Source organism: Catharus ustulatus, chromosome 1 (assembly GCF_009819885.2).
Source record: "Catharus ustulatus isolate bCatUst1 chromosome 1, bCatUst1.pri.v2, whole genome shotgun sequence".
NCBI lineage: Eukaryota > Metazoa > Chordata > Aves > Passeriformes > Turdidae > Catharus > Catharus ustulatus.
Window position 1 is genome coordinate 21,699,342 of NC_046221.1, and position 27,814 is coordinate 21,727,155.

Genomic DNA, 27,814 nt, shown 5'->3' on the forward strand with positions numbered 1-27,814 from the left:
TGACTTTTTGACAGTTCCAGATATGTGAATTTGGCACTCCTGATTGCATGAACTTTAATAGTTAGAAGGGAGAAAGATGTAATTTTAATCAGAAAAAAACTGAAAAGCAAGAGAGGCACCACTGCATTTGGCTGCTCTCTTGGTACCCAAAGTCATATTTTGGCTTCTCTGTTAAATACTCATCATTCAATGTTTCTGAATGTGCACTGATCCTGTTTCTTTTTTGATGCCTAAAAATGGGAATATATGCTTGCTGTATTAGCAGTGACGTGTACTGCAGCGCTCGTATCTTAACTGCCTGACCCTAGACTGGTATCCAAAACCTGAAACTAAATACCTAGGCTCTATCTTCAGCACATGGCGGAAATGAGATACTTCAGACTTGCATTAACCATCAGGCTGGTGCATGAGGGTATTCCTTATCAGGAGGATAGGCACTCAAATCAGGATTTAGTGGGAATACGTCCATCCTCTCTGAACACAGGATCCAAAAGTTGTTTAGAAGGTATTTATAGAAATAGTTGAAAGACTTTAAGAGGACTTGGTTTATTCCATATTTATTGCCAGAAGCAAGAGCTGGCAGTGCAGTGATTAGAGAATTCAGGACTGAAAGACACAAATTCAATTCGTACTCAGCTTGAGAAGCTCCCTATCCCCGCTTTATAAAATGATGGTGTTCCCTTCTGCTGAAGCTGCACCAAGGACATAAAAAGAAATTGAGAGATCTGGAAGGGTATTGAAAATGAGGAAGACCCTAAAGTTGTTGGTCTGGACCATCAACTACAAGTTCTCCCAGTCCTGGCATCCACCTTTGCCTTCATTCCCTGGAACCTGGAGCTGTCACCACTAGAGTGCATGTTCTAATGAGAAATTTTGTTGAGAATCTCTGTATTTTATTATTGGCCTGGTAATGCTTTTGTGATAAGGATTCAGTTCAGCTCCACAAAAGCCATTAGAAGAAGAGGCCATTCAGCTACACAAAAGCCATTAGAGGAAGAATGCAGATAGCCTGTGCAGTGGGGCCACACAGACTGCAGCACACTGTGTTGGCAGAGGCTTGGAGCTCAGAACAGAGATGAACTGGTGGAGGTGATATGAGACACCTGAGAGATCCTCTTGTATAAGCTCATTTATTTGTTCCCTTCCTCTAATCTTTACTATAGGAGTAATTATTTGATCTGTAAGTGAAATATGACCCCAGGGAACAATAATTTCTATCCTCAGCATCCTCCAGCACAGAACCTCTTTCTGTGTCCAGTGGAAAACATGTCAGTCAAGGGAAGATTGCTTAGTATTTTCAAAGAGTAACTCTGCAGCCAACCTAAGTTCCCTGTGTGTGGATGGACGTGGAGAAATAGAAAAATGAGTGAGAGAGGCATCTTGTTACCTCATTCATTGCCATATATAAGCCACATATGGAAACTTAAGTAGATTCTTTTAATTCAGACTTCGAATTAAAAGCCAAAAAATTGATGCACTGCCCTTCAAGACACATATAATAATAAAAGGCGGAAGTAGTCAACAAAATTTTCAATTGCATCAAAAAACTGTTGTTATTTGAAAAAACAAAATCAGTAAAACCCAGAACTTTGGTTGTGGCCAAAAATACTGTACTGGATTTAATTGTTTATGTGGAATGAAGGCTAGAAAGAAAGAGACATTTACATGCAGCTGAACTAACTGGAGGTCTTTTGGGTGTGGGCTAGTTTTGTTTTCATTCAGTTTTATTTAAAATATTTTCAGTGTTAACAAGAGCAGAACATGAGACTTTTCCTAGATGTGCTACAGTATAGGTAATGTTAGGTATATGAAGAAATAAACATCTTAGATTGATAACCATTATAATCTGTATATTGAAGTCTTCCGGAATCACAACAAAACAGCTACCTCTATTATAACTTAAAATAGGCTGTTAAAATTAATGTAAAAAATACAATATGTGAAGTGTAGGACTATAATGATAAAGAGAAGGATGTGTTGATTTTCAGAGTATTGTCTTTGGTCACAGCTTTATTTGGGTGACATATCCTCTTTCCACAAATAGCACAAATACTTTTTGACCATGTGTACAGAGTCTGACCATGTGTACAGAGTCACGTGTACATTTTTAAGCAAATTATTAAGAAGAAGTAGTTGTTTGAGCTCTACTCTCAGCATTTACGTAAGCTACTGTGTTGGCAGCAGTTCAGGTTTTGGGAGGTATTGGTCAAAGAAAGCAAGATAATGAATTCCCAAAGCATGTATTTAAAAGGTATTGCTTACCCTCCTGTCTTTAAAGTGTGCCAGACTCCAGCAGACACGAAGGGAAACAAATTTTAATCAAGCAGTGCCAATTGTTGCAACAGCACTGAACTCCATGTGCAAAAGTCATAAGTTCCTGGGGTGAAAATACCACCACAGCATGCAGCTTGCCATAGGGGAAGTATGTGCATTTCAGCTAGGGAGACTTCACTGGGCTACATCCAAGCAGAAAAAAAAAAATAAATAAAAAAGATTTCCAAGACCCTGAACAATTCTCCATAGAGGCAATGGAGCAGAGTCATTCTGGGGACTGTCTCCAGTAGCTGAACTCTTCAAACCTGCAGAACAGCAATGACCTGCCAGTCTTTAAGCTGCTAAAGATTTTGTTCCTCCTACCCTCAGTCTAGCTCCCTAGGATCTAGATTTGTCCCTGCATTTCAGAGTGCTCTCTGACCAGGGTGCCCACATGCCTTAGAGATGCTTTGGGAGGATCAGCAGGTCTGTGCTCAAGCTTCCTGCAGAAAGCACCAGCATTCCACTGGAGCCTGGAGAACTGTCTTTCAAATTGTCAAAGATTTTCCGTCACTTCTCACTTTATTTCATTCTCAATTGTACCTAGGAAAACACTGCACTGAATATTTAATGGGAACACTTTCCTTCATTTCTGGCTGCTTTTTTGTCTTGCAACTTTTAAAGAAAACAAAGGCTTCGATTCAAGAATCTATTTATAAAACAAAAGCATATATAGAGAGAAAAGCTTTAATAAATACTTCATCAGGATCTGCCACCCACGCAAGACAGGGGATGACCATGTTTTGCCTGCTTCCCAGAATATTGCAAATTACTGTCTCAGCAATGAGCACAAGATCAGGTTCTGCTTGTTCTAACACAAGGGGAACCACAAAAAGCCAGTGTAGTTAGGGCTGGGCTCTCTAGTCTTGGTCATTAAGCACTGACACAAATACCAGATTCTTTCTTCTCCTTCCTCTGAGCCATGACTAAGTCCTCAGCTTGAATTTCAAACCACAAGTCCTGAAGCTTCCAGTAAATACTGAATATTTAAACATACACTGTTTAAAAAATGATATGGTAAAGAAATGCTGTTTCTTACAATTGGCTTGAGAATTATAAAAAAGGCTGTAGGAAAGACAGTTGCTTGTATCTCAAGTGTGTAAGTACAAGTAAGAATTTTGCTTGCAACCAATGTTGACTACAGTCATTGTTTTCAATCCTTTGCCACAAATACATAATTCTATCAATGCAAGAAAATACTCTATGGTCTTTCATAGTCTTCATTCCTGTATTTCAGCATTTCCAGGAGCCTAATCAAGGGTTGAGGCGAGTTGATAGCTGTGGTCACAACCCAAGCTTATTAACCCTAGCCAAGCATTAATCCACAGGAAGTACCCTCCTCTGATGTTCTTGTTGCTGATATAAGCTGAAAATGAGATAAGCCATTTATAGTAGGTGAAAGGTTTTATTTTTCCATTAGTGCTATGTTTCCTTTATAGGAGGTTTCAAGAGAGTCAATGCCTATACTGTACCTTAGCCAATCCTGCTGAATGTCTAATGTCTACTTCTTCAAGAATGCTCTCTCCATTGCAGATTATGTTTATAAATCATATAATCATATCCAGAATCCTGCTTAATATGAATTGCTTAGGATTGAAAATATAAGGCTTTTTTCAGGCTTTTTTTCTGAATGCACAGCCACAGAAACATGCTGACACTTTGTGTGAGGAGAAATCTAGTGCTGAAGAATAAAATATGAAGAATATCTTGAGTCTGGAAATGGAAAACCATTAATGCGATAAGGAAAAGTTATTTTTCTGAAGATCACCTCATAGATGATCAGCACCATGAAAGTGTATAAAACTACTTATTTGTCAAGTATATTTTTTCATTTCAGACACTACTGATAAAAATAGATAGATATTGATAGTTCCCTTTCATTTGATGCTATCTGTGTTAAGCAGCTGATTTGACTATCCCTGGGTAGTTGTTTGAGACAGATTTTTTAGTATTGCTCTTTCCTAGTATAAGTCCCAAGGAGAGGTTTTCTGATAATAATCATTCAGCTGCTCTCAATATTTTAAAAGAATAAAATTATGGCATAGCCAAATGAGTTCCAGAAGGCAATAAATGTGCTGGCTTTTTATCCCCCTCACCTCATATTTGCAGAGAAAATTAGTTTTTTAAAAGAAGGCTGAATGGACAAGGCAAATACCAGAACTTCAAATACCCTAGAGCTCAGGAGAACACCCTTTACAGGGATCTGTTTGGAACAAGTCCATGGCAGATGATCCGGGAAATAAGAGAAGTCCAGAAGAACTACTTATTCTCCAAGATCACCACCCTTTAAGCTTGAGAACTGTCCATCCTGACAAATGGAATTTTGCCATCTTAGTACAAATCAGACATACAAAGACGTGATAGGTTAAAGGTTGGACTCAATCATCTTGGAGGTTTTTTCCCAATCTTTATGATTCTGTGGTTCTGTGAAACATAAAAGAGGTGGAAGGAGAGTCAAATAAGGAATGTAGAGAGGGTCTTAGAATGCAGGGACAGAGTTGGGGAAGTGGAAGCCCACCAGCACCTGAGCCTAGCAAAGGGCATTAAGGGCATTAAGGAGGCTTCTATAAGTATATCAGCAGCCAAAAGAAGACTAAGGAAAATATGGGTCTTCTGCTGAACATAGAAAGGCTGAGTTACCCAGTGCCTCCATCCCTCCATCACTTTTGTCTTTACTGGGAAAATCTGCATGTAGTTATCCAAGGTCTCTGCAACCAGAGAGGAAACTTTCAGCTATCAACATTTTTCTTCAGAGAGATATCAGGATAGGGGAGCATTAAACAAATTGGACATACAAAAGTTCAAGGAATCTGATAGAATACACATACAAGTCCTGAGGGAGGAGCAATGAGAATATGAGACCTTTCTCAATTATCTTTGAAAGTTCATGGTGACTGGGGAGAGTTCCTGAAAACTGCAGGAAAGCAAATGGTAACACCTGTCTTCAAGGAGGATTCAGAGAACTATAGGTCAGTCAGCCTTATTTCAGTCCTTGAGAAGAGAAGGTGATAGAGGAAAAAACACAGAAGCAGACATCTCAAGGACAGGAAGATGATTGGAAGCTGTCAGCATGGATTTTAAAAAGGGATAGCATGCTTACCAGCCTAATAGCCTGATAATTTGCAGATGATAGTGAAGTGGAAGGAATGGTTGATACACCAATTGTTTGTACTGTCCTTCAGAAGAACTTCAACAGGCTGAAGATTTGAATTGGCAGGAATTCCATAAAGTAGGACAAAGGGAAATTCAAAGTGCTGTACAACAAGAGGAATAATCCCATGTGCCAGTACGTAGGATTATTCCAAACAACCAGCTGGAAGGCAGTGTTCTAGCATAGGATCTTGGAGACCTGTGGGATGCAAAGTTGAACATAAGCCCACTGTGTGTGCCCTTGCAGAAAAGAAAGTCAACAACCTCTTGGGCTGCATTAGGAAGAGCATTGCCAATAGGCCAAGGGAATTGATTCTTCCTCTGTACTCAGCACCAGTGAAACAGATCTGGAGTTCAGTCCTGGGCTCCCTGAGACAAGAGAGTCATGGACATACTGGAGCAAGTCCAGCTAAAAGCTACAATGATGATTAAGGGCTTGGAGTATTCGATATACCAGGAGAGGCTGAGAGAGCTGGGAATGTTCAGTCTGGAGAAGAGAAAGCTCAGGAGGATCTCATCAGCATATGTAAACATCTGATTGGAGGGAGTAAAGGACACACTGCAGGGTCTTCTCAGTATCAAGGAACAGGGAAGCAGCACAAATTGAAATACAGGAAATTCCATTTAAATATAAAAAGCCCCCCTTTTTTACTTGGAGGGTAGTAAAAAACTGGAATAGGTTGCTTCTTGAGATTGTGGAGTTTCCTTTACATGTTCAAACCATAACTGGACATGGTCCTGAGCATACTAATTGATTCTACTGTGCCTCTGCTTGGAGCAAACAAATTCCAAATATGCTCTCCAATCACAGCAGTTCTGTGAAAACTTTCATTTGGATCATGGTCATTCAAATGCATCCAAGTTGGCTCCCAGGCTTATATTATGCTTATTTCAGGTCATTTTTACAAACAAACCTTTCTCCATCAGTGAAGAAATGAAATAATAGCACAAATAATCAAGGGGTCTTCTTACCTCAGTCTTTGGTCAACAAAACTGCTGAAAGAGGAAAGCAGTTCTTTGAGAAGGCTTATGACTTTGATGCAGCAGGAGACTACGGAAAAACTGAGGAAAAGATGTTGAACAATCACACAGGAACCAAATCTTGTCAATGGAGGAGAACTCCTAAATGTGAGAAATGGAGGGAGAAGGTTTTGCAGAAGGGGATTTAGGAAATGACAACGATGTTCCAAAAATGCTGGACTGAAAGAAGCTGGTGACAAAAGGAATGACTGCTATACTTTACAAGGCTCCGTCTTTCTGTAAATCATCATCCAAATATTGTGTTGAAATCTTATAATCATATTTCATAAAGAATTAAGACAGGTAGCAAAAACAGGATGATGATGACGATGATAATGACAATAATAATAATAATAATAATAATAATAATAATAATAATATAGGAAGAGGATATAACAGTCATAACTCTTAGTCCTCTGGATTCCACTGACCATATTAGTGTTTAACAACCTAATGCTTCTCAGAGAATATTGAAGCACTTTCAAAGGAGATCTATATGACTACCCCAGATTTACATGGGAAGGGACGCAACAAGGCGAGTTGCATGTAGTGTCACCCAGAAAATCAATTGCACATCTTATCTGCACATCTTTGGGTTTGTCGAAAAGCTTAATGACAGCTATATAAATATTTTACTAGGTGGCCAGTTAAACAATGGCTACTGTACATTCCTCTCACATTGACACAACTTAGTAAAGAAGCAAGGTGAGTAGGATTTTTGAGCTCTACTGCAATAGGAAATCAATCCCATTCTAAGTATAGCTTGGTCTAGGTCACCCTGCCTTGGCAGATGAGTTGGACAAGCTGATCTCCAGAGGGCCCTTCCAACCCAAACTGTTCTGTGATTCTGTGTAGATGAAGTTCAAAGATGGTTGTTCCTCCTACTGTTTGGCGAGAAGGCACAGCCATTTCTTTGATGTTATCAGAAAGTTCTACCAACAAGGTCTCAACATAGGCCTGTAAATTTTCTCAATATACTCATGCTGGTTGTTGAACTTCGTCAGCAGAGGTGAGGGTTTAAAACATAGACAGCCCATAAATTTCACCCATGCTTTTCACTCACCTATTTCAGAGAGAAATATGAGAAACAACTGTATGTGTATTTCTGTATATCTAACCCTTCTTCCCCATTTTGAACACGTGGTCTTTGTATTTATTGCAGCTTTATGCTGTGTTTAGCTCATGGACACATACAGGTCTCAATATTCCTGCACTCTTCACCCAGAGAAACCATCTTTGACTCATGAAATGAGTGCTTTTGAGTTGTTTTTTTTTTCTGCTTATCTTTCATAATGCATGTAAGTATAAACATGGGTTTTAATAATTTCTTTTTTTCTATCATTTTAGAGAAAGAATGAACTCTATAGTCTTTCTTCCAATGTTTCCTTTGAAGTTAAGAGCATGCCATATAAAGTGCAACCAGCAAAGCTCCCCGAGGGAAGCATAGCAGTAAGTAACTGAAAATTATATCTTTGTGTGAAGCACATGTATTTGGTCACTCTGATCACAGCTGTGAAAGTTCTTATAGATGAAAATATTGAGATTGGTCTTTCCTGTGTTACTAGTGTAAATTCCTGAAGTAATACCTAAAGGAAATAACTTTATTGCTTTCTGTGATTTCATGATTCTAATTACTTTTTAAAATAATTTTTTGCTGAACTAATGTGCAGACTGCTTTATTGCAATTAGAATGACTTTTTCATCCAAAAGAAAACAGAACTGTGAAAACAAGTATCTAGTTACTTAGTCTGGGTAAAAAAAAAATACCTGGAGGAAATATTTATGCAAAATGCAGAATCATGTTTTTGTCAGATTTAGAGATCTCACTCTTCTCCAAGTCAGCAGTTCTCTCACACAAGCTTATGTATTTTCTACAGCAACTTCTCTCTTATCTGTATTAAGCTTCTTTGATACCCTGATTTTCAGGCAGGTCTGTATGCCTTTCTAGGATTTCCACCTCACAGCACATCAAGTGCAAGATACAAATTTTCTTGGTAATCCTTATAGAAGTGATAGATAGATGCTGAAGTACTTGCCTTATTTGCAGACCAAGATTTGTATGGCCCTGGAGTACTATATGAAGAATTAATTTTGGAGGTATAAGTTTGATTTGTTTGCTGGTGCCGAAGGATTTGTTCTGGGGAGTACTTTAAAGTAATTTGTTTCTTATGGTGTCTAATACCATGGTCAAAATTCACTCTATTTTGTCATTACTGATAGAAATAAGTAAAATATGAGGGCTAAAATTGATTCTAGAGTAAGAGTAATCCGAAATTTTAAGGCTTAATGTTCTCAGCTTTATAAAAATTCATCAGTTACAATCCTTCTCTTAAAAGGAAAGCTCCGTTCAAACTTTGCCAAGTTGAATTGTGGTGAAAATACATCATATCAATCTGTTGAGATGTAGTAGTAGGGACAGAATACTTTCTTATTTAGAAAACCAACAGAATAATACACTGAAGAGCTTAGTTTGAGTGTATTTTAAAGGATATAGGCTATAAAGTTTTGTTTTATACATGCATGGACTGAATGGTTGATTGATACTTGCTCTGGGAAGACACAAGGTAAAAATGTTTGTTCTGTGTGCACAGTGACTCCAACCTCCATCATCAGTAGAACCATGATTTCACTGGAGAGGTTTGGTGCTTAATTGGTGCAGTATTCATCCAGAAGGGTTCAAAGGCATCAAGCTGACAGATATATTCAGGCTCTTTTTATTTTCTTGCAGCATGTGTTCCATACCAGAAACACATGTGCAGAGTTCTGTTGATAGTGGGGCCTTCATCTGGACCGGAGTGCTTTACCCCAGGTGATAGCCTGCTGTTCTCAACAAGTGTCAGATGATCTACCAAATGATCAGATAAGCATTTCATTCTCTTACTCCAGCCACTATAATGCTTGTTATTTGCAGCAGATGATTTACAGCAAAATGCCTGTAATAGCAACTGTAAAATGTTGAAAAATGATAACACTTTTATGTAGTTTCATATCTGGACATGGCAGTGGATGCTTGCCAGCTCTACAGCTTGATGTGTTATATGCACCAGTTCTTTGATGTTCCACTTGCAAGAAGAAATATTTCCTTGAAGTTGGGCAAAGCTTAATATTTTTGCTCCTTCTGAAAAAGATCACTAGTTGTGCTTTAAAAGCTTCCAAAGATTTATTTCAAGGTTTATGGTTTTCCTTCAGACAATGAAAGGGTGGAAGAAGGATTTAAATATTTTTAAAATAAATTTTCAGAAGTATATATCAAATAATCGGCTAGCACTTTAAAGTTTATATGAAGAAGATAATATATTTTAAAGCATAAAGCATATGTCCTTCATCTAATTCATATAGTGCTGGATTCCAATTATGCAGGCTGATATTTACTTTTAGTTTTAATGGCATAAATAATCCCATACACATCAGTAATGTACAGAGTCACGTAATCCTATTTGCAGCTCTGAGGACTTTATCATCATAGAATATAGGTCTTGGACACATGGATCTTGAAGACGGGATAAGAATATGTGGATCTTTTATAGTAAAACATTAGAATGAAAATGCATCAGACAGAAAATTAGCATGGACCTTAGACTGGAACCCACTGACATCTATAATAGTATTTCCATTAATTTTGATATTCTTAGAATTGCAGCCATATATTATGCAACTGGTTGAATTTCCTTGCTAGCAGCAATTTCATTCAAGAGAAAAAAATTATTTTTTTTGCTACAAGTATTATTATGGTAAAAAATACTGTCTTGGTGAATTTCATGTGCAACATGAAAGTACTTTTTATTGCAAAAAGTACAAAGTCAGAATAAGCAGCAATTTGCTCTATTTTAATTTATGATTCTTGAGCCAGTTTGAGAGTTTAATAAAATATGGTTGCTTTTCTTAAACATTTGATAAGATTTTCACTGTGGATTCCTTTAGTCTAAACTGTTTGATCAGTGTCCTACAGTGAGTAATACTGGTTTCAGACTAAGGCCTATAAGTTTTTTTAGTTATTATATGGGGATAGTGCTTTAAACAAGCATATATTCCTCATTAAATATAATTGCATAAACATTTGTGATGTGTAAATGTAAATGTGATTTCAAGCTGAAAGGAGCTTTTAGGTTCTATTTTGAGCATTTTTTGAGAACATGTAAGAACATCATGCTGTAATTGTTGCATGAGGACGTGTAGGAGTACAAAAGGAATTCCTATTTCTCAGACTCTGTAAAGAAAATTTCTGAAGACTAAAGGAAGGTCATAATGGGCAGCAAAAGCAGTAGCACTAAAATAAGAAATCATTTAGTTGCTGTGTCTTGAAGTAGCAGAATAAATTATGGAGAAGTTATTTTTGGTTTTTAAAGTGTGTGTTTTAAAGAACTTTGTGAGAATCCCATTAGCATGCACTGAATTCTGACCACACAATTGCACCAGTCAAACCTAATTCCCATCTATACAACGAGGAAGTGCCAGTGAACCAGCAGATTACTACATGTGCTTCTCTCTGCTTCGTGCACCCCTCCAGAGGAGTCAAAGACTATTTAGTGCTAACACTAAAATCAGAAGCAAAACTAAACTGGATGAAATACAGTGCAAAAACTCTAAAAATTATTTTATCTACTTACAGTGAGCTTAATTATGGCACATTTTAAAATAGGCACATTTTTAAAGCCTATTGTTGCTTTCATAAGTAAAAAATTACTTTCATGTAACCCACAAGGGGTTATGAAGTTAAGACAATCTCACAGCATCTGTGCTAAGACCAGCATGAATTTTATTTCCAATAGCAAACAAAGGCTCTGTCCATAACTCTTGGGTTGACTTCACCCTCATCTCAGTGCCTGAGGCAGATGGCATTCTTTGGCACCCTTTGCATAGGAAAGGTGTGAGATGTTCAGCAGTGTCAGAAGTCAGATAGCTCCTCTCAAGTCTGTGAGATGTGCTTTTCACCCACCTGACAGAGAAGCAAGCATTGTTTTCAGTGTTCAGCATAAAGTCTTGTCCTGAACAAAGAGGAAAGCCAATATGTATCTAAAGTACAGCATCAACATGCAACACTTGTGTAAAAATTCCACTTCATGTTGGCCACCTTAGATGGAAACATTCCCTGGCTCTGATCCTGCAGTACTAAACCTACCGCATGGAGAAGAACAGAAGTCCAAGCTGAAAATACAAACTTGTTTTAAATCAAAATCATATGTAAAACTGTTGTGGACAGCATGGGGTGAAGAAGCGACAGTCCTCTGTAAAAATGCTGAAACAAGGCAGACAAAGCTGAAGGAATGTTTTGTTTCTGTCTTCCCCTCCAGCTTCTGCCTGGACTCTGTGGGTGTTCAGGACTTGTAGTGTCAAACTGCAAGTCTTTGTGTAGAGAATAAAGGGTGGCAGCCCAGGGCATTATATCCTGCTGGTAATGCACAAGGACAGGAGTGAGACTGATGCCTACATATAATCCCCTGCTCAGGAAATAAATCTCAAGTACTTAACACAACCATCCCCTTGCCTTTAAAACCTAAGACAAAGAAGGATTCATGGGAAAAGGGTGTGGGTGCAACAGGATGGTTTCAAGATTTTAGCAGGCAAATATTTCATTAGCATTGGCTGCACTCAGGCTAAAAGAGAAGAGAAATGTGCCAACTTTGCAGCAGCATTCTGCTTGATGCAGGATAGACATAATTTCTGCTGTCTGTTTTGCTCATTGCTGATAATCTAAGGATTATGAACATGATACCCTGCTCTTCTATAAGATTTCAGTTTCTTGTTTATGTTTCAGTATTTGTCAAGCTCCAGCTGAGCTACTGAAATTAAACCACAAGTTGCAATTGACTAAAGGCAGAATGACAAAAGGAGGAAGGAAGAAATGATTCTGAACACAGGCAGCACAAGCAAGGCTGAGTGCTGCTACACCACTCATAATTGTTTAACAACCTTAGGAAGAACCACACATCCTTGTCTGGATCCATGCTGATAGGTGCTCTGTAGATATCAGAAGAACAGCTTGCTTGTCTAAGGAAAGTAAACGCGGCACACAAATACAGCAAACATCTAGAAGTGGCACATAAAAGAAGGCATGGAAAGGCAACTTGTAGTACTACAAGTACAAGCCTTGGGTACTTGTAGTTGCATATGTTACGGTCAGCTTTATCTAAAAGCTAATGAAATCTACCGTTCCTAATGAAATAGTCTGTTTCCACTGATTTCCAGAGGATCTCCAACATGCTTTGAAGTCTGGATTGACCCTACCTAATTTTGAACAGTGAACTGGCATGCATTAAGAGTCTAGTTGTTGCTCTGCTCCTGTGCAATCATATGCTGCCCTGTCGCGGTCCGCACAACCTGAGCGGGGGTCGTGATGGTTCATTTGACCCCAGGGTGCAAAAGACAAATGAGAAGGGACTAAAATTCTATTCAGCAACAAGCAGCAATGCAGTTTGTTGAGTGCCAACAGCTTAGTTTACGATAGAAGAGAGAGAGAGAGAGAATATGGAAACAAAGTAAAAAAGGGAGAAAGAGAGAGAGAGAATAGGGGAAATAGCTACCAACAGATGGGACGTCATCCTCGGGCCATCCGTCAATGTCTTCCATCCATGGGGAGAAAAAGATCTCAAAAGAGTCTCTTCAGAAAGTAATAATTTTATAGTCCATTTCCAAGGCAAATGGCCAAAAGGTGGGGAGATTTATGGACTATTGTGTGTGGGGCCCGTCGCTCTGGGAAGCAGGTGCAGAAAGTACAGCTCTTCCAGCCCTGTACCTGCTGGAATGCAGTGTGCTGTGACAGTCCAGCACACACACCTGTACACAGTCCCTTGGCAAGCATCCACCTTGGCCAGACCAGCAACTCCTGTCCAAAGCAAGAGGTCTCAGGGTCTCCAGTCATTTTGCTGATTGTGAGGCAGATCAGGCAATCTTTGGACTGAGCCTTACATGCCCTATGAGCTATTCAGACCTAAACACCACACAGCAGCTTACTTCACCCCTGTCTCAGAGCACCTGTGGTGCTGAAGCTGTTACCTTAGATTGGGTTAAAGCGGACTTGATGCCCAAGGAACTAGATGTGATTTAGTCAAATACTATCTGAAAAAATTTGTAGAAAATCAAGAAACCAAAATTTCTTCCAAGAAGTACTTGCCCACTCAGATAATTTCCATATTCAGGGTATACAATTTTGGTAGACTGTTGTCATGGTTTAGGAATGGTACTCCCCAATTCAGTTCTCCCACTGTAACTCTCCAAACCATGCACCACTTTCTTGATTCCCTGCTTTTCCCCTCCCTCTCACCTTGCAACAGGATGGAAATACGAATTGAAGGTACAAAACCTAAAGATCACAAGTTGAGATGAGAACTATTTACAGGAAACAGCAATGAGATAAGAAAATTACCAGTAATAGCAACAATACTGACAGAGGGTACAAAAAAGGAAAGATTGACAGGGATGCTCCCTAACAATAGACAATACCCGATAGCCTCCTCTGCCAGGCTTACTGAGGGGAGGAACTTTGGAAGAGAATCCCTTCCCTGCCTTGGGCAATAATGTGAGCTGTTATAGAGTAACCTCCAGGTCCTGGCCATGCCCCCTCCAGACTGCTCCAGAAAGTAACCCTTTCCAGGCCAGACCCAGGATGACTGTCTTTCTATCAAGCCATCTACAACTAGCAAGCAGCTTGTCAGAATCTTTTTGTTCTGTTTTACTGATGTTCTACAATCCACCCTAAAGCAGCAATACTGGTTCCCATTTCCTCTTGTATTTATCTCGGTTACATTATGGCACCAAGGAATTTGGCTGAAGCTATCAGTAGCAGAAATGGCAAAATAAAGTCTTTGCATGTAAATGGGTCTTCCCTGTGGTTTGATCTTGCTGTAAAATAGAGTCAGTAGTTTCATTAAACTTGACATAACAGAAAGCACTGCTTGCCTTTTATTTTTTTTTCTGCTGCTTTACAAATATTTGTTAAGATGGTTTTGGAAGTAGTCGTTCACATTAGTGCTCCAGATTCGCAGCAACATGCTCAGGCAAGTGATAGTGTTACGAGCAGAAACTGTAGTGAAGCTCAAATCTTAGATGATTAAGATATGCAATCTGTATGTTGACATTGTCAGATCCTTTCCGAACAATAATTTAAATTTTTAACTTCCTGTGTGTGTAGTGCAGAGGAAGTGCATATTGTGAATGAGTTGGGGTTTTTGAATCAGTCCATTTTTGTTGTCTTGGGGCCCATGAATTTTCATCAGCGCTTCCCAACTTTTGTGCTGTCTGTGATCAGGTTTGCTTCAGGGCAGCATTCATAATTTTCAAGCAGTAGAATGGATATGTTTTCTTCCTTGTACAGCTGAGCTCATTGTTTTCTGCAGGCTTCAAGCAGCCCCTTGTAACTGCACCCTTTCTGTTTTCCCTGGACAGTTATCCTTTTACTTGAATTCATCTTTTTCCTTAATTGGCTTTTCTTGGGAAGAATCTCTGCAGACAGTTCAGATGACCCTTCTCTCATTTTATCTGCCCTTGCATTTTAATGCCACTCTGAAACACAAGCAGAGCCATTCAAGAACATTTTATCCTTACTAAATGCTCTAGCTGAATCTGATGATGCAGAGAGCCTATGAAATTTTGCAGTGGTTAAGAAGCAACCCAAAGAGGAGGCTGGCAAAGGGAATGGTATTCCTACAATGGCATGGTTGATCACTTGATCAGACCATCAGGATATCTGTTGGGACATAAGGGTGACATTTTATGGGTTGTTTTATTAATCTTGTTTGCCTTAAAATAATTTTTCTTTGTAGATGATATCTTTTTGAAATATTTTAGACTTATGACTGTTTAGAGCTGCTCCAAAGAGGTATATTAGCTGTGTTTGTTAGATCAACGATGGTATGGCCAGCACTGCAAGTACTTCATCTTCAGAGCCAATGTTAAAGCGCAAACACTAGGACAAGGCAGTGTCTTGGAATTTTCTATGTAATCCTCAGTGTAAGCTTTGGTAGGAAGCAAGTGGTTTCCTATGTAGAAAATGTGTCCCTATATTTTGTTTCATGGTGAGGGATACTATAAAAAAAATGTGCATCAGTAGAGCTCACCAGACTGCCATCTCTGTAGGCGCTGTGTGAGAGTAGGGAGCAGCTGGCAGATGAAGTAAATGAAAAGAACTATTCAAAAGTGTCTTCCAGTTAAGCCTGACAGTAGCTAGAAAACAGATCTACCCATGCTTTCAGAATGAAAAGTCTATGAAAGAATGCTGATCACGAGAAAAAGTGAGAGGGGAATGGACAGGATGTCGCAGAAAGAATTAAATGTTTAAATTTGCCATCTTCAAGGAGAAAAGTGAAAGGCACAGGAATGGAAACAGTTTTGAACTGAACTACAGAGTTGTGTCCATTCTTAAAACTTAGGCTGCTGTTCCTTCAATGAACAAATTAGAAAATAGTATTTTCGTGTATATAACTTCTCGTGCATCAATCATTAAGGTAATAGAGGAGAAAAAAAACATAGAAAGAAAATTTACAATGAGAGCAGCTTAGGGACTGGACAATAACCAAGAAACTTATTAAAAAGAGTAGATTTCCTAGCTGTGCCTTGAGTACAGAAGAGGAATATCATTTGAGAGTTTGTGTCATCAGTTTCTTTGCAAACTGATTTCATCACGTCATAAAGCAAATAACTTCCATCTGTCACACACTTAGCCTGTTTAAGGGAGACTAGAAGTAGATGAGAGATGTCCAAGAGAAAACCCCAGAGTGAAATCACTTCCTAGGCTAAAAACAAAGAGGAAAAGTTTGAGAAAATAAACTAAAACTGAAGGGATATAATTGTGTCGGAAGAGCTAAGGAAACCCCAAACTCATTGCTTCCCACTTGGGAGTAGCAGGGACAGAGCAAATATTCAGTAAGACTGATGAGGAGCCTTGCAAGCAGAGCCTGAAAGCACATAATAAATTTTGTACAAGGAAAGGAGAGTAAGGGGGAGAGTGTCCCCAGAAGGAGAAATACAAAAGGGTTATTACTACTTTGTCCACACAAAGATCTGAAGAAAGAAGTTTTCCAAGTCAATTAAAACCTTTGATAACTGATGTTAACATGTGCTGCTCTGTAGAGCCTCAGACAACGAGAGAGTGCGTTTCACGCTTGTTTCCCGTTTAGGTAATAGTCTGTATGCTCGGCTTCTTTAAAAGAAGATAACATCATACTATGCATTAGGCTTTATCACAAGGACAATACATGCTGCTTGAATTTCATTTTTGGACGGCTTAGCTGAAATGCAAATCATTGGAAAAAATGTACACTGGTATGTCAGCAGAAATTAAAATAAGAAAAATGTAGCTGGTATCTACTGTGGTTTGAATTAAGAGTTTGGGCCAAAGTCAACCATTGTTTGGGAGTAATTCAGTGCAGTTCAGTGTACTGGTCTAAGCTGTACCAGCATGTGAGCAGAACTTTGCTCCTTGAATGTTCACAAAGCATGTGCACAAAAGGGCATTTTTTTTGCCACTCTGTATTATGGGAAAATTATCTGTACACCTGATATGACAAGACTTTTCTATATGTGTGAATTCCATTTCTAGTAATTATCATGAACAAGTGGAAAGGAAATTACAATAAATTAAGCCAACATGGGAAAATTTCATTCAATGTGTATTTCTAATCTGCAAAATGCTGTTGAAGTCAATGCTTCTAACCTCTGTATTCTACTGTCGGACTTGCTGTACTTGCTTCATTTTTATTCATTAAAGGTATTCCTTTCATTGCAGATCAGAACATCTGTCATTTGGTCCACTCCAAATGTCTCCTTTGAGATCCCTCTATGGGTCATAATACTAGCCATACTTCTTGGACTATTAGTACTAGCTCTGCTGACCCTAGCTTTATGGAAGGTATGTTCAATTATTTCTGTTACTATTGCCTTTAAAAAAACCCTGAAAATACTGAAAGATTCTAACAGATAAAAAGAGAGGCTAGAATTTTGTGATCTTTAACAGTTTGGAGCAAAAGCAACAGTACACATGTCTTTTTTGTTTTGGCATTTCTGACATGCTAGTGTCATTGACCTTTATGTAGGGAACTTGTTTTCAAAGTCCTCCGTTATTATTGAAGCCTGGTTACAAATGGGCATACAGAGTTTGGCTCTGTTTCCCAAGACCTATGATCCTCTATTTCAGGATGTTTAGGTTCAAAAAGAAGTTACTCTAACTTTGTTTTCTCTGAATAATTCAGGAATTTCCAGTTTTTGTCAGCAAGGAACAATACTCCCAGTTCTGATAATTAATTTTCAGAAGATTTCCTTTTGTATTAATATATCATATATTTTGGTTTTTTAAGTTTTCTATTTACATGTTGGTTGTTACACTCCACAAGTTTTAAGACAAATTACTAGATACTGCTATATTACAGGGAGCTGTGTCTAAACATGCAAGGAGGAGAAAAATTACCTTTTGGTGGTACCTTCCTTAACCACTTGTGAACTTTCAGCCTTTCAACTAAAAGAGTGACTTTTAGGTGGGAGAAATCTCTAGTGATCTTTAGACTAGGTCACAACACTGTGCTGTGGACATTTCCCAACACATATATTATACTGCTCTTATTATTACTGCTTGTCAGTCTAAACCTCTTTTCTGAATGAGTGCATTGCTGAACTAGAGGAGCAGATTTCTCACTAGCATCAGTCCATACCAGCATTCAGGCCAGCTTTACATCTCCTGCAAATACATCTTTCATATAATTTGGATTTTTAAAGCTGTGCTTTGGAACTCAATGCCTTGCATCTAAAACTTTGATAGGGAATTATTTCAATAAAAATAAAATGTCCTCAGCCTGCCATACATTTTGCCCAACATTTTGGGTCACCTGAGTGAAGAATCAAACTGCAGCTGAGTCTTCCTGTGGTTGTCTTGCCATGACATCTTTTTTTCTGTTGATTGTTTTCTGCAGTGTGGCTTCTTTGACAGAGCTAGACCGCCTCAAGATGACATGGCTGACAGGCAACAGCTGACAAATAACAAGACTACTGATGCATAAAGGAAGAGAGTGACAGCTCAAGTCAGAATCCTGCCTGAGAGACTAGAAACATGACGAGGATTAAATGAAAGATTCCTTCTAACCAGTCTTCCTTTGTGCCTGCAAGTGACATGGTGTCAGTCTGATCTATGCGATGTTCTGAGAACATGCCACATGATGGCCATCCTTGCCAAAGAAAGCAACTTATCACTGCCTTATAAACATATTCGCCACTGAACAGAATGTTTATCCCATATTCCAGCCTACGTTTCAGCAGATGCTTCTGAGCACATGTGGTATACTGAGATGCTTCCACGACAAGCCCAAATCTCTCAAGGAGAGAATGCCTTCATTGCTGTATTGTCTAGAAGATAAAGCAGGACAAACCTTCTGAATGCTACTGTATCATGCAGAGTACCTTTGAGACCTCCCTAAGAACTTCTATGAAATTATGGCTCAGGGAGACAGGCAATAAATATATCAGTACTGTGAAAGTACTTCTGAAACACAAAGGTAGTCTATAAATAACTTTATAGATGAGACACAATTATTTATTTTTCCACCTTTTTGGAATAAGTATCTGATATAATCATCAACATAGATTTTGGGAGAAGAAAGGAAAAAATAATAGAAATCACATACTTATTTTGCATGTAAATAGAAGAGTAAATGCATTGTACACCCAGAACACAACTTCCTTGGCTGCAAAGGTGTTTTGCAAAGCAGATTTATGGAACACTTTACAAGGTGAGACATATGATAAGCGACTACACGTTGTATCTCTTTCAGCCCAGAGCTGGCAGTGTCACACTTAGATAACTAAATCCATGCACAGTATAGAGTAGGGATGAGTTACCCTGTCCTTGCTTTCCTAATGGCTGGCAGCTGTACACTGACACAGGATACAGTCATTTCTAAAACACTGTTTTAAATTATCACAGCCACACTGGTAATATTAAAAAGGCTTGAGGGGTTTGGGGGTGGAGGGGGCAAATTTTCTTGGCCTTTGCCCTGTTACTTTGTTGAAATTGCCTCTTGAAATGGAACAGCTACTGACATAATTGTTCACCTAAGGAAATCTTTGCCTTTTTCATTTTTCAATCTACAAGCTGGCAGCATCTTAAAAGTAATGCTTTTGGCAAAGTTTAGGGCTTCATAAAACTATTTTTTAAGTCAAGTCTTGCAGGAAAGGGTGACAGGATTTGTATTTTTGCAGAAAAACAGGATGCCAGCCAGCCAAGCATGAACAAAAAGAAAGAAAGAGATTTTTAGGTAAAGAGAAAAAAATATACATTTAGTATTTTTTTTTCTGGATTTAGGATTCCAAAGAAGGGATGTTTCATTCTTTCCTTTCTATCCTTTCTATGGTTTTTATCTCAGCAGGGGCTCTAAGCCCTGATCTGTGCAAATTTTTATGTGAAAGCTTGAGTCCTTCGGTGCTGCCTGTGAGTGTGAAATTAGCAATATTGTGTAAACTTCAGGAGGAATTGCTCATTTTATGAAACATTCTCACCACTTGCCTTCTCCCGAGTTCCTTTTCATTCCAATCCATCTCAGCTTCTCAACTGCTAAATGGCCTCATCCATTCTGCCATGTTTTGGCTCCTTTTAAACAACTGCCCTTCCACTTCATAATACTTCAAGATAGGAGTAATCACAAGACATTGTCAGTTCTGCCAGTCTGACACAAGATTTTATAGTTTTACCATTTCTTGCATGCAGACTGACCTTGGGAATCCAAGCAGGAGCTGTGTTACATCTTCATATCTAAAATTTGGAAGACCTTTATGGATCTTTAGCTTATCAGATGCAGTGTGACCACAAGCCTTACAGAAGAAGGAGATGGGTGCCTCTGAACAAAAGCTGAAGCATCTGTGTGCTTCACACAAGCAAGCACCTCAGTTTCCTAGGGGTGGGGAGCCCTGACAACTTCCCAGTTCCCCAGAAAACCATTAGCAGTCTCCTTCCCCCAAATGGTTTTGAGCTGATCCCTTGTAGATTAGAGACATCAGCTGATAAATACACCACAAAGCAAGCCTGTTCCATATTTGCACACCTCTGTATCCCATACATTCTGGGCAAAATCATCCTTCCATGAAGAAAAAAAGTGTGCTTCCAGCTTTTGTAAATATTTAATTGTTGTGTGTAGCAGCTTCAGAAATAATATCAGCAGCTCATTGTAATCATGTCATCTGCACAACTCTGATGAAATAGCACCATAAGGAGATACTGAACATAGGACTTCTATATGTGCAATACTTTATGTTACTTATATACCTGAAGCATGTTTACACTGGCATTTGTGGTTGTTTTTTAAACTTTTGAATATGCTGTAACAATTACAATAAAGGAAAAAAGGAATGGGGAAAAAAAGGAAAACAAACACAGTGCTGTTCAGTATTTCTTGCAATGTGTTTTCAATCCTACATTGCTCTGAGGATGGGACTAGGTGACCTAATAAGTTCTTTGCAGTTGTAATTTCTACAGTTCACTTTTGAGCAATTACTCTCCATTTTAATGTTGGGCAAAACATGTTCAGATACTAAATTTAAACAAAAAAGAACTTCAGTGACTGTTGGGCCTGGCTGGAATCCATTGGCTGCAGCTGTGTAATGTCACTGGAAACCAAATTAGAGGCACATGATCTGACAAACAGTTACTTTGAGCAATACTTTGTTTTATATTTCTACATCCTTGTAGATTAAACTTCCCCCGTGGAAATGTCTGGAGTTGTGTGTTGTCAAGGACTGTGGTCTATTCCCAGCATTTGTGGATAGTTTTGGCTGCAAATTGCAAACAGCTTTGTGAAGATTTCTGGGTTTCAGTGCTTGCCAAGAGTGTTTATTCCCTGGGGATATTGCATCCTGGATGTGGACACTAGCAGGCAGTTGACATAATCTTTCCCCCCAGTACTGTGCTGCATGATAACCTCTGCCACATCCCTACATGACTGAACTTTTGTTTCAGTGATGTCAGCTTTTAATGACTTACTAAATGCAGCTTTCTGTAAAAGTAATTCAGCCCTATGCTTCCCAATGTATGTGGTGAGCTGCTAATTGCAGAGAACATGGGAGGAGTCCAGAGAGCAGGAAAAACATTAGATTACTTGAAAAATTAGTCTATTAAAACTCTTTATTTCTGTGACCACCACAGCGGTCTAGTAAACAGAGGGACATTCATCTTCCATTTCACGTGCTTCTTGCTGAATTTGAGAAAGGCTGACCGGTTATTTTATCCATGCAGCAGAGTGTATGATATTTTCTGTTTCATGAAAATTTCAGAAGGGATCACCATATTTGAATATATTTTCCCTTATGGATTAAATCTTTAAAGATATTTAGCAAATACAATTTTAATTTTTCTACAGGTGAATTTTTTTCTTGTCACCATTCTGTAACTCATTTTGAGTTTTTCCTGTTTCTCACAGCTTTTACAGGTTTCCCACATTAGATGGCTCTTGAAAACAATACTGATTTCTCTATGTTTTAGCTATGAATTTTCCATCCATCCATTAGCATGAAGGATCTTCTGGTAGGCATAGTTTACATTAACTAAAAAGCCCTTTGGGAACCAACAAAACACCTAGAGATACGCAGGGGAAAGAAAGCCCCAGCCAGCCATGGCCTGTGGTACTCCATTGCAGCAAAGCTTTTTTTAATGAAATACCATCTGACACACTGCCTTTAGGAATTGTTTATGAGAGAGTGTTTTATTTATGATTGTTGGCAAAGGTCCATATTAAAATGTAGTGTAATGGCACTGCCTCTTAACAATAAAAAGTCTTGAATTCAGCTCGCACAGGCACCATGATGTGACACAGCAGGAATGCTTTTAATATTGAAGGACTGTTCTTGTTTTGCCTGTGTTTTGTATTGGAGAGGCACTTAGCTATTCAAGATGCTACCCTACTGCACACAGTGACTTTTAGAAGAGAAGAATGGAAGTAATTGTTCAACTTGCTTTTCAGATGGTATCATTTGTTTTCAACATGTTATTCTACTTCACCAATGCACTACATTTCATTTGGTTGTATATTTTCTTTGTTTCAGCGAGGGTTTGTAAAGCAGACTTCAGGACCTCTTTCCAAAACTGGACTGCATCAGACAGTATTACTTTTCCAGAAGGCACTCAGGATACCAGTGGCAGAGCAGAATTCAGGATACTGTGTGAAATGGTCGGTGCGTTGCAGGGGCTAGCTTGCTTTTCAGGAGTTTACTCAAGCTTATATTCAGAGTTGTATTAACAAAACATCAACCTTAGATTCTCTATTTCTCTTGTCAAGGAGGGCCAGGTGTTCCCTGTTTATCATTGCTGTAAAAGCCAAACACCAAGTAATTCTCACAGCAAAGCTGGGAGGAGGAGGGCATGTTTTAAACTTGCACAAGACAAATGTATAGCAACAAAACCAAGTGTACGGCAAGAGCACAAACACCATCTCTCTTATGATATTCTCCTGGTTAAGGTTTCCCCAGCTAAAGCACACTGCCCATTTATCACAGACCTGTAGCAACAGAAAATAATCTCTGAAGACGCAAAAAGTTTCAAAAAAGTTTCCATAGATTGCATATTCTATGTAGAAATTTTACATTATGAATTTTTATTGTAGTTCTTGATTCTTCAGATAGCCTTACTGATTTTTTTGGTTGGTCTTTAATATTTTAATAGCATGTGAGAAAAGATAGGTCAGCATAGTAAGATCTGAAAAAGAAAATAGATTTAAACTAATAGTGAAGTCTCTCAGGCATATATATGGGTTAATTTTTTTCCATTTTAGGCTTGGAAGAGGCATCAAGAGATAGCTCAGGTGGGGAGTGGTCTGACTTTGTTGTAACAAATACTCCCATGCCAACTAATGTGAAAACCATAAAATTTTGCTTTAAAGAACCAGGTCTATAATCTCCTCCTATGTGCCCTGTATATGAGAACAGGCACAGCATGGGTAACTGACACCATTAAACTAGGGGTAGGAGACACTGACAGTTTGACTCAGTACACCAAGAAGAAACTTTCTTGTGGAGAACAAAGACTAAATTTTCCCACTGTCTAAAATTAGGAAAGATTTGTTTTCCTTGAGGAGACCATGACCCCATGGAAACGCTGCCTCTCAAGCACTATGGCTATAAGAATAAACACAAGGTAGCTCCACACAGGGGTCTTGCTAGCAAGCAGTTAAGGAGGCTGCAGGATGCTACATTAACTATAAACAACTTAGAGAGGAAGAGGAGGCTCTAGAGGAGAAATGAAACCTTTAAACAGATGTTATCACAGCTCAGAAGCAACAAAAAGGATGATTAGTAAAATGGATGGATTGGAAATAAGGCTCAGCTACAGGAGATGAGAATTTGTGACCCCAGAATATAATGAGATTAATGATCTACTACAGTGATTTTTTTTTTTTTTTTTTTTCACAATGGCCAACTGATTCATTGCTCATGCAAAGTTTGAGGAAGACTATTTCCCTAGTAATTAGATAACTAAAGGAAAAATATCTGCAGCTGTGACAGGCTTCTTGTGTTAACTGTGAATCTCTCCCATTCCTAAATGAAGAGCCTGTATTCATTGACTTTGAGAGAAGGAAGGAGGTGATAAAGACATGACACTTGAAGTTTTTCCAGCTTCTGGCTTCACTGCTCTTTCAGAGTGACTTCAGGGTTTGCTGAGGCACTGTGACATATTTCACTATAGTGGTACAGACTGTGCTATCCAAAGGTAATAGAAAGGCTTTTCTTTCAAACCAGTAAAAACTAAATTTTTTGTGGAAAACTTTTTGTCTATGCCTGACTTACCCAGGAAACCTAAGGAGTAAAGTGGTGTTTAAGTGGGATGGTTTTATTTATCAAGCGTTGCTACATGCACTAAGAAGCTTCTCCATACATGTAAAAAGCTTTGGTCTTTAAATCCACTTTCAGTAAATTAAATTGAAGCAATTGTTTGCAAACAGATGAAGGAGGTACAACTAAGTCAGCAATGGAATTGAAAAATTAATTGATTGATGTAGTGAAGATGACACCTATTTAATTTTGTCTGTAATGAATGCTTGACATTTTCAAGGTTTATTAGTTCTTTAATTCTACATTTAATACATTTTTATGAAGCACTTAGACACTATTTACAGTGATATTTGTGTTTAGTGTAAGATACTCACCAGCAGGTCAGATGAAGCAGTTGTTCTCCCAAGAGGAGAAAATGCTAATACCATAACAGTTTTCAGTCCTTTTGATATATTTGCTCTGCCTCAAAGATTTCTGAAGCATGTTGCGCTGCTCTGTTGAGTGCTGCTTCGTTAATATTATTTGCTTCGTTGTCTCCTCCGCACTCAACTGGTTTGGATGGTAGAGAATGAACGTCATCTCCTCTGCATCTGCTTCTTATTTAAAATGCTGAGGATATCTCCTGCCTCATAAACATGTCTGCAGCTTTTCAGTAATTCCCACGTGATTGATGAGAATATATTCTACTTGATTTTGGGAGAAAGTCTCCACCCCACTTTCTAATGCCCATATATACACAAGAAGTCAGTCCTGCGGTACCTATTACAGATTATTTCACTAAGCAACCAGCCAAGTCTTTGTTCTGTAATTTAGCAGAACAAAGTAACCCTGAACTTGGTCCCCCAGCCATTTTAAGTATACATCTGTGTGAAACCATTTACTCACAGTAATGTCTTTAGGAGGAAATCTTGTAAAACATATTGTGGACTCCTCACTGTCATCGCTACAGTTGTTATGTTGTGTCAAGTGTATATTGATCTTATGTAGATCATGGTTGGTGGATTTTATTATCTCAAAAATGCTTTCTCTGGAGAGTGGGAATGAAGTGCAAGAAAAAACATGGACTGTCTTTTGCAAGCACATTCAGAGCTGGTGAACTTTTAACTACCAGCCCCTCAGTGGAACCTCCTGAGCAGGTCTGCAGGAGAAGGGGAAGTGGCAGTGTGGGGTGTGAGCAGGACTAAGGAGGAGCAGTGCCTGGAAAGATGTGGATTGACTCCAGCATACAGCATTGTCCAGACCTGGCTTCCTCAGCTGCCATAGGACTGAGGGCCTCTGTGCTTGGCACCCCTCTTTTCATCCTTTGTCTGTGACTTTTTGCTCCTTCCCCTCACTCCCTCTTGCAGTCAGTGTCTTGCCTATCCTCCAGCCCCCTCACAGCTCCTCCGTGTGCTTCCAGCCATTAATTCCCCTCAGCCTCCCATACCACTGTGGCAGCAGTTCCCCAGCTCTATCTCCCCAGTTGGGACCTCACCAGCTGCTTCCCGACCTTGTGATGTGATGGGGCCCTGCATATGCCTCCCCAAAGATAAACCATCTCTCTGGTCTGCTCATATTACTCCATCTCTTCCCCAGTTTTGTTTCTGGACTGATCCCTCAAGTCCCAGAACAATGTCTTTGTCCATTCCTTGCAGACCACCTCTCAAAATAACCTTTTACTAGTTAAACTCTGCCTGTTCCTCTTGGCTGCTAAGGCAGGCCCACATAACATGTACCCTGGATCTTTATAACATCTTCCTCATCACCACCCCTGGGCCTTCAGCTTGCTCCCAGTATACACTGGGGACATGGGAGGAAGGGATGCCCTTGTGCTTGGCTGCTAGGCTGACCTTGGGCAGTGGGATTGCCCACAAAATGTAATTTTGGGAAAGCACCTCACCCCTTGTTTCCTCATCTGCAGCAGGCCACCAAATAACAGTGCTGGATATGTGCTGCAAATAATAAACTGGCTTAGGTGGAAACCAGGACTGTCCTATTTCTCTAAGGCAGAAGCAAGCTTAAAAAGCCATATCAGTGCTGTGTAACATCAGCCTCCACAGACCAGCTGCTGCAAGTTCAAGTGCCTTATTGGAGAAGCATGTGACTGCTCCCTTTCTTTCCCCACAGACCCATAAAACCAAATAGGATTATTTTTAGCTGCTTATGCTTGCATTATTTGTCCCATCATCTATAAGTGATAAAACAAAGTAAAACCAAGCTGAAAAAAGGATGTAATGAATACTGTGTTTTGAGCTATTTATTCGTCTCAGGCTTGCAGAAAAAAGGTCTGCTTATTCCATTCTCATCAGTCCAATACATATGAAACCACTGAACTGTCATACAAATAATAGCTTTCCAAGCTGCTGTGTAGAACAATTTAGGTGGGAAGAACTAGTAATATTCAGTTCTTATATTTTCAACTTTGGATCCATGAACACTAAAAGGATTAGGCTTGTATTTCTTTTGAACATAGAATTATATAGGAATTACATGTCACATCTAGAGCTTCTCTAGAATTACTCTGGAGATTTTCAGCAATGAGAGAGAAATGTAGTGCCTTGTCTTTGCCCTATTGCATACTGGGTTATTGCATTTTTTGTTGTTGTAACAAGAGATGCACAGCCCTGAATGGGAGTACAGATGCACAAGCAACCATGAATCAGATCATTGAAGGGGATTTCAAGGAATTGAAAATGTGTGTCTCTGAGCAACAGTCAAGCTGGTCCCTATTTGACTCAAATAGGGAATGGTTACAGATTAAGTGACTGGGGCATTGAATCCCTGGGTGCCCTCCAAAAAATCAGAGCTATCTGAAGCAGAGCAGTCAGAACATTAGAACACTTGACAGTCTTGGCCTAGGCCTGGCTTTCTGTCAAATGGAGCAGGATCACTTCCTATCAGCATCCAAAGCTGCCATAAAACCGTCATGAGTGGAAGAGGCTGGCAGTGGAGCCTGTGTGTTAACAATACAGTTCCTTGTTTTGGCCAGCTTGTGTCACAGATATAAAGATGGCATGTAACGCTTTTTTTAAAACTGGCTTTTCTTCTCCATGTACTCCAATGATGTCTACAACTTAAAAAGCTGAATAGAGTCAATCTCTTTCTATGCCCTCTAAGTCCCAAATTTTTTGCCTCACTAGATAGCAGGCAGCAGCTGAAAAACACCTAAAATACTGGTGCTCTAAGGAGGAATAAGGCATTTTTCCACATGACCTACTGTCCTAACTATTTAGTCCAGCTGTTCCACCAGGACCTTTGGGGGAAGTGCAGGACTTGGGTATTGGCATGCCTTTACTATATGCTAGGCACGGAGCAATTTGTGGCACAGAAGACTTGCACTTCAAATATAAAATATGGAGCAGCAGTTGGATGTAATAAAAGAGAACCATACAGAAACAATGACAGTATTATAAACAGCATAATAAGCAATGGTCATACCATGCCAGGGTCATAAGCAGACTTCCTATTCTGGATTTCTAAATTGGGCATCGTAATACCTAAATAGAAGTTATCTGGCCCATCAAGGCAACCCAGGGCATCTCTCCTAGTTATCCCAATGCCTTATACAGCCAGTGGAAATGACAGCTGTGGTTTTACTCTCCAGCAACTCCCTTGAGAC

At 39.1% G+C, this 27,814-nt stretch overlaps 1 protein-coding gene across 2 annotated transcripts in view; it reads left to right on the top strand.

Annotated features, from left to right (window-relative positions):
* The window catches only part of ITGA8 (integrin subunit alpha 8), a 118,058-nt gene extending 96,988 nt beyond the window's left edge, over positions 1–21,070 (top strand). Inside the window, exons 28-30 of one of the 2 annotated variants that reach the window (XM_033072044.1) lie at positions 7,831–7,932; positions 17,204–17,326; positions 18,381–21,070. In XM_033072044.1, the coding sequence (XP_032927935.1) occupies positions 7,831–7,932; positions 17,204–17,326; positions 18,381–18,467 (312 nt within the window). In that variant the 3' untranslated portion in view covers positions 18,468–21,070. Of the gene's footprint in view, positions 1–7,830; positions 7,933–9,211; positions 12,585–17,203; positions 17,327–18,380 lie in introns of those variants that run through there. The other variant, XM_033072051.1, reaches the window with a different exon arrangement.
* The last annotated feature ends 6,744 nt before the right edge of the window (positions 21,071–27,814 follow it).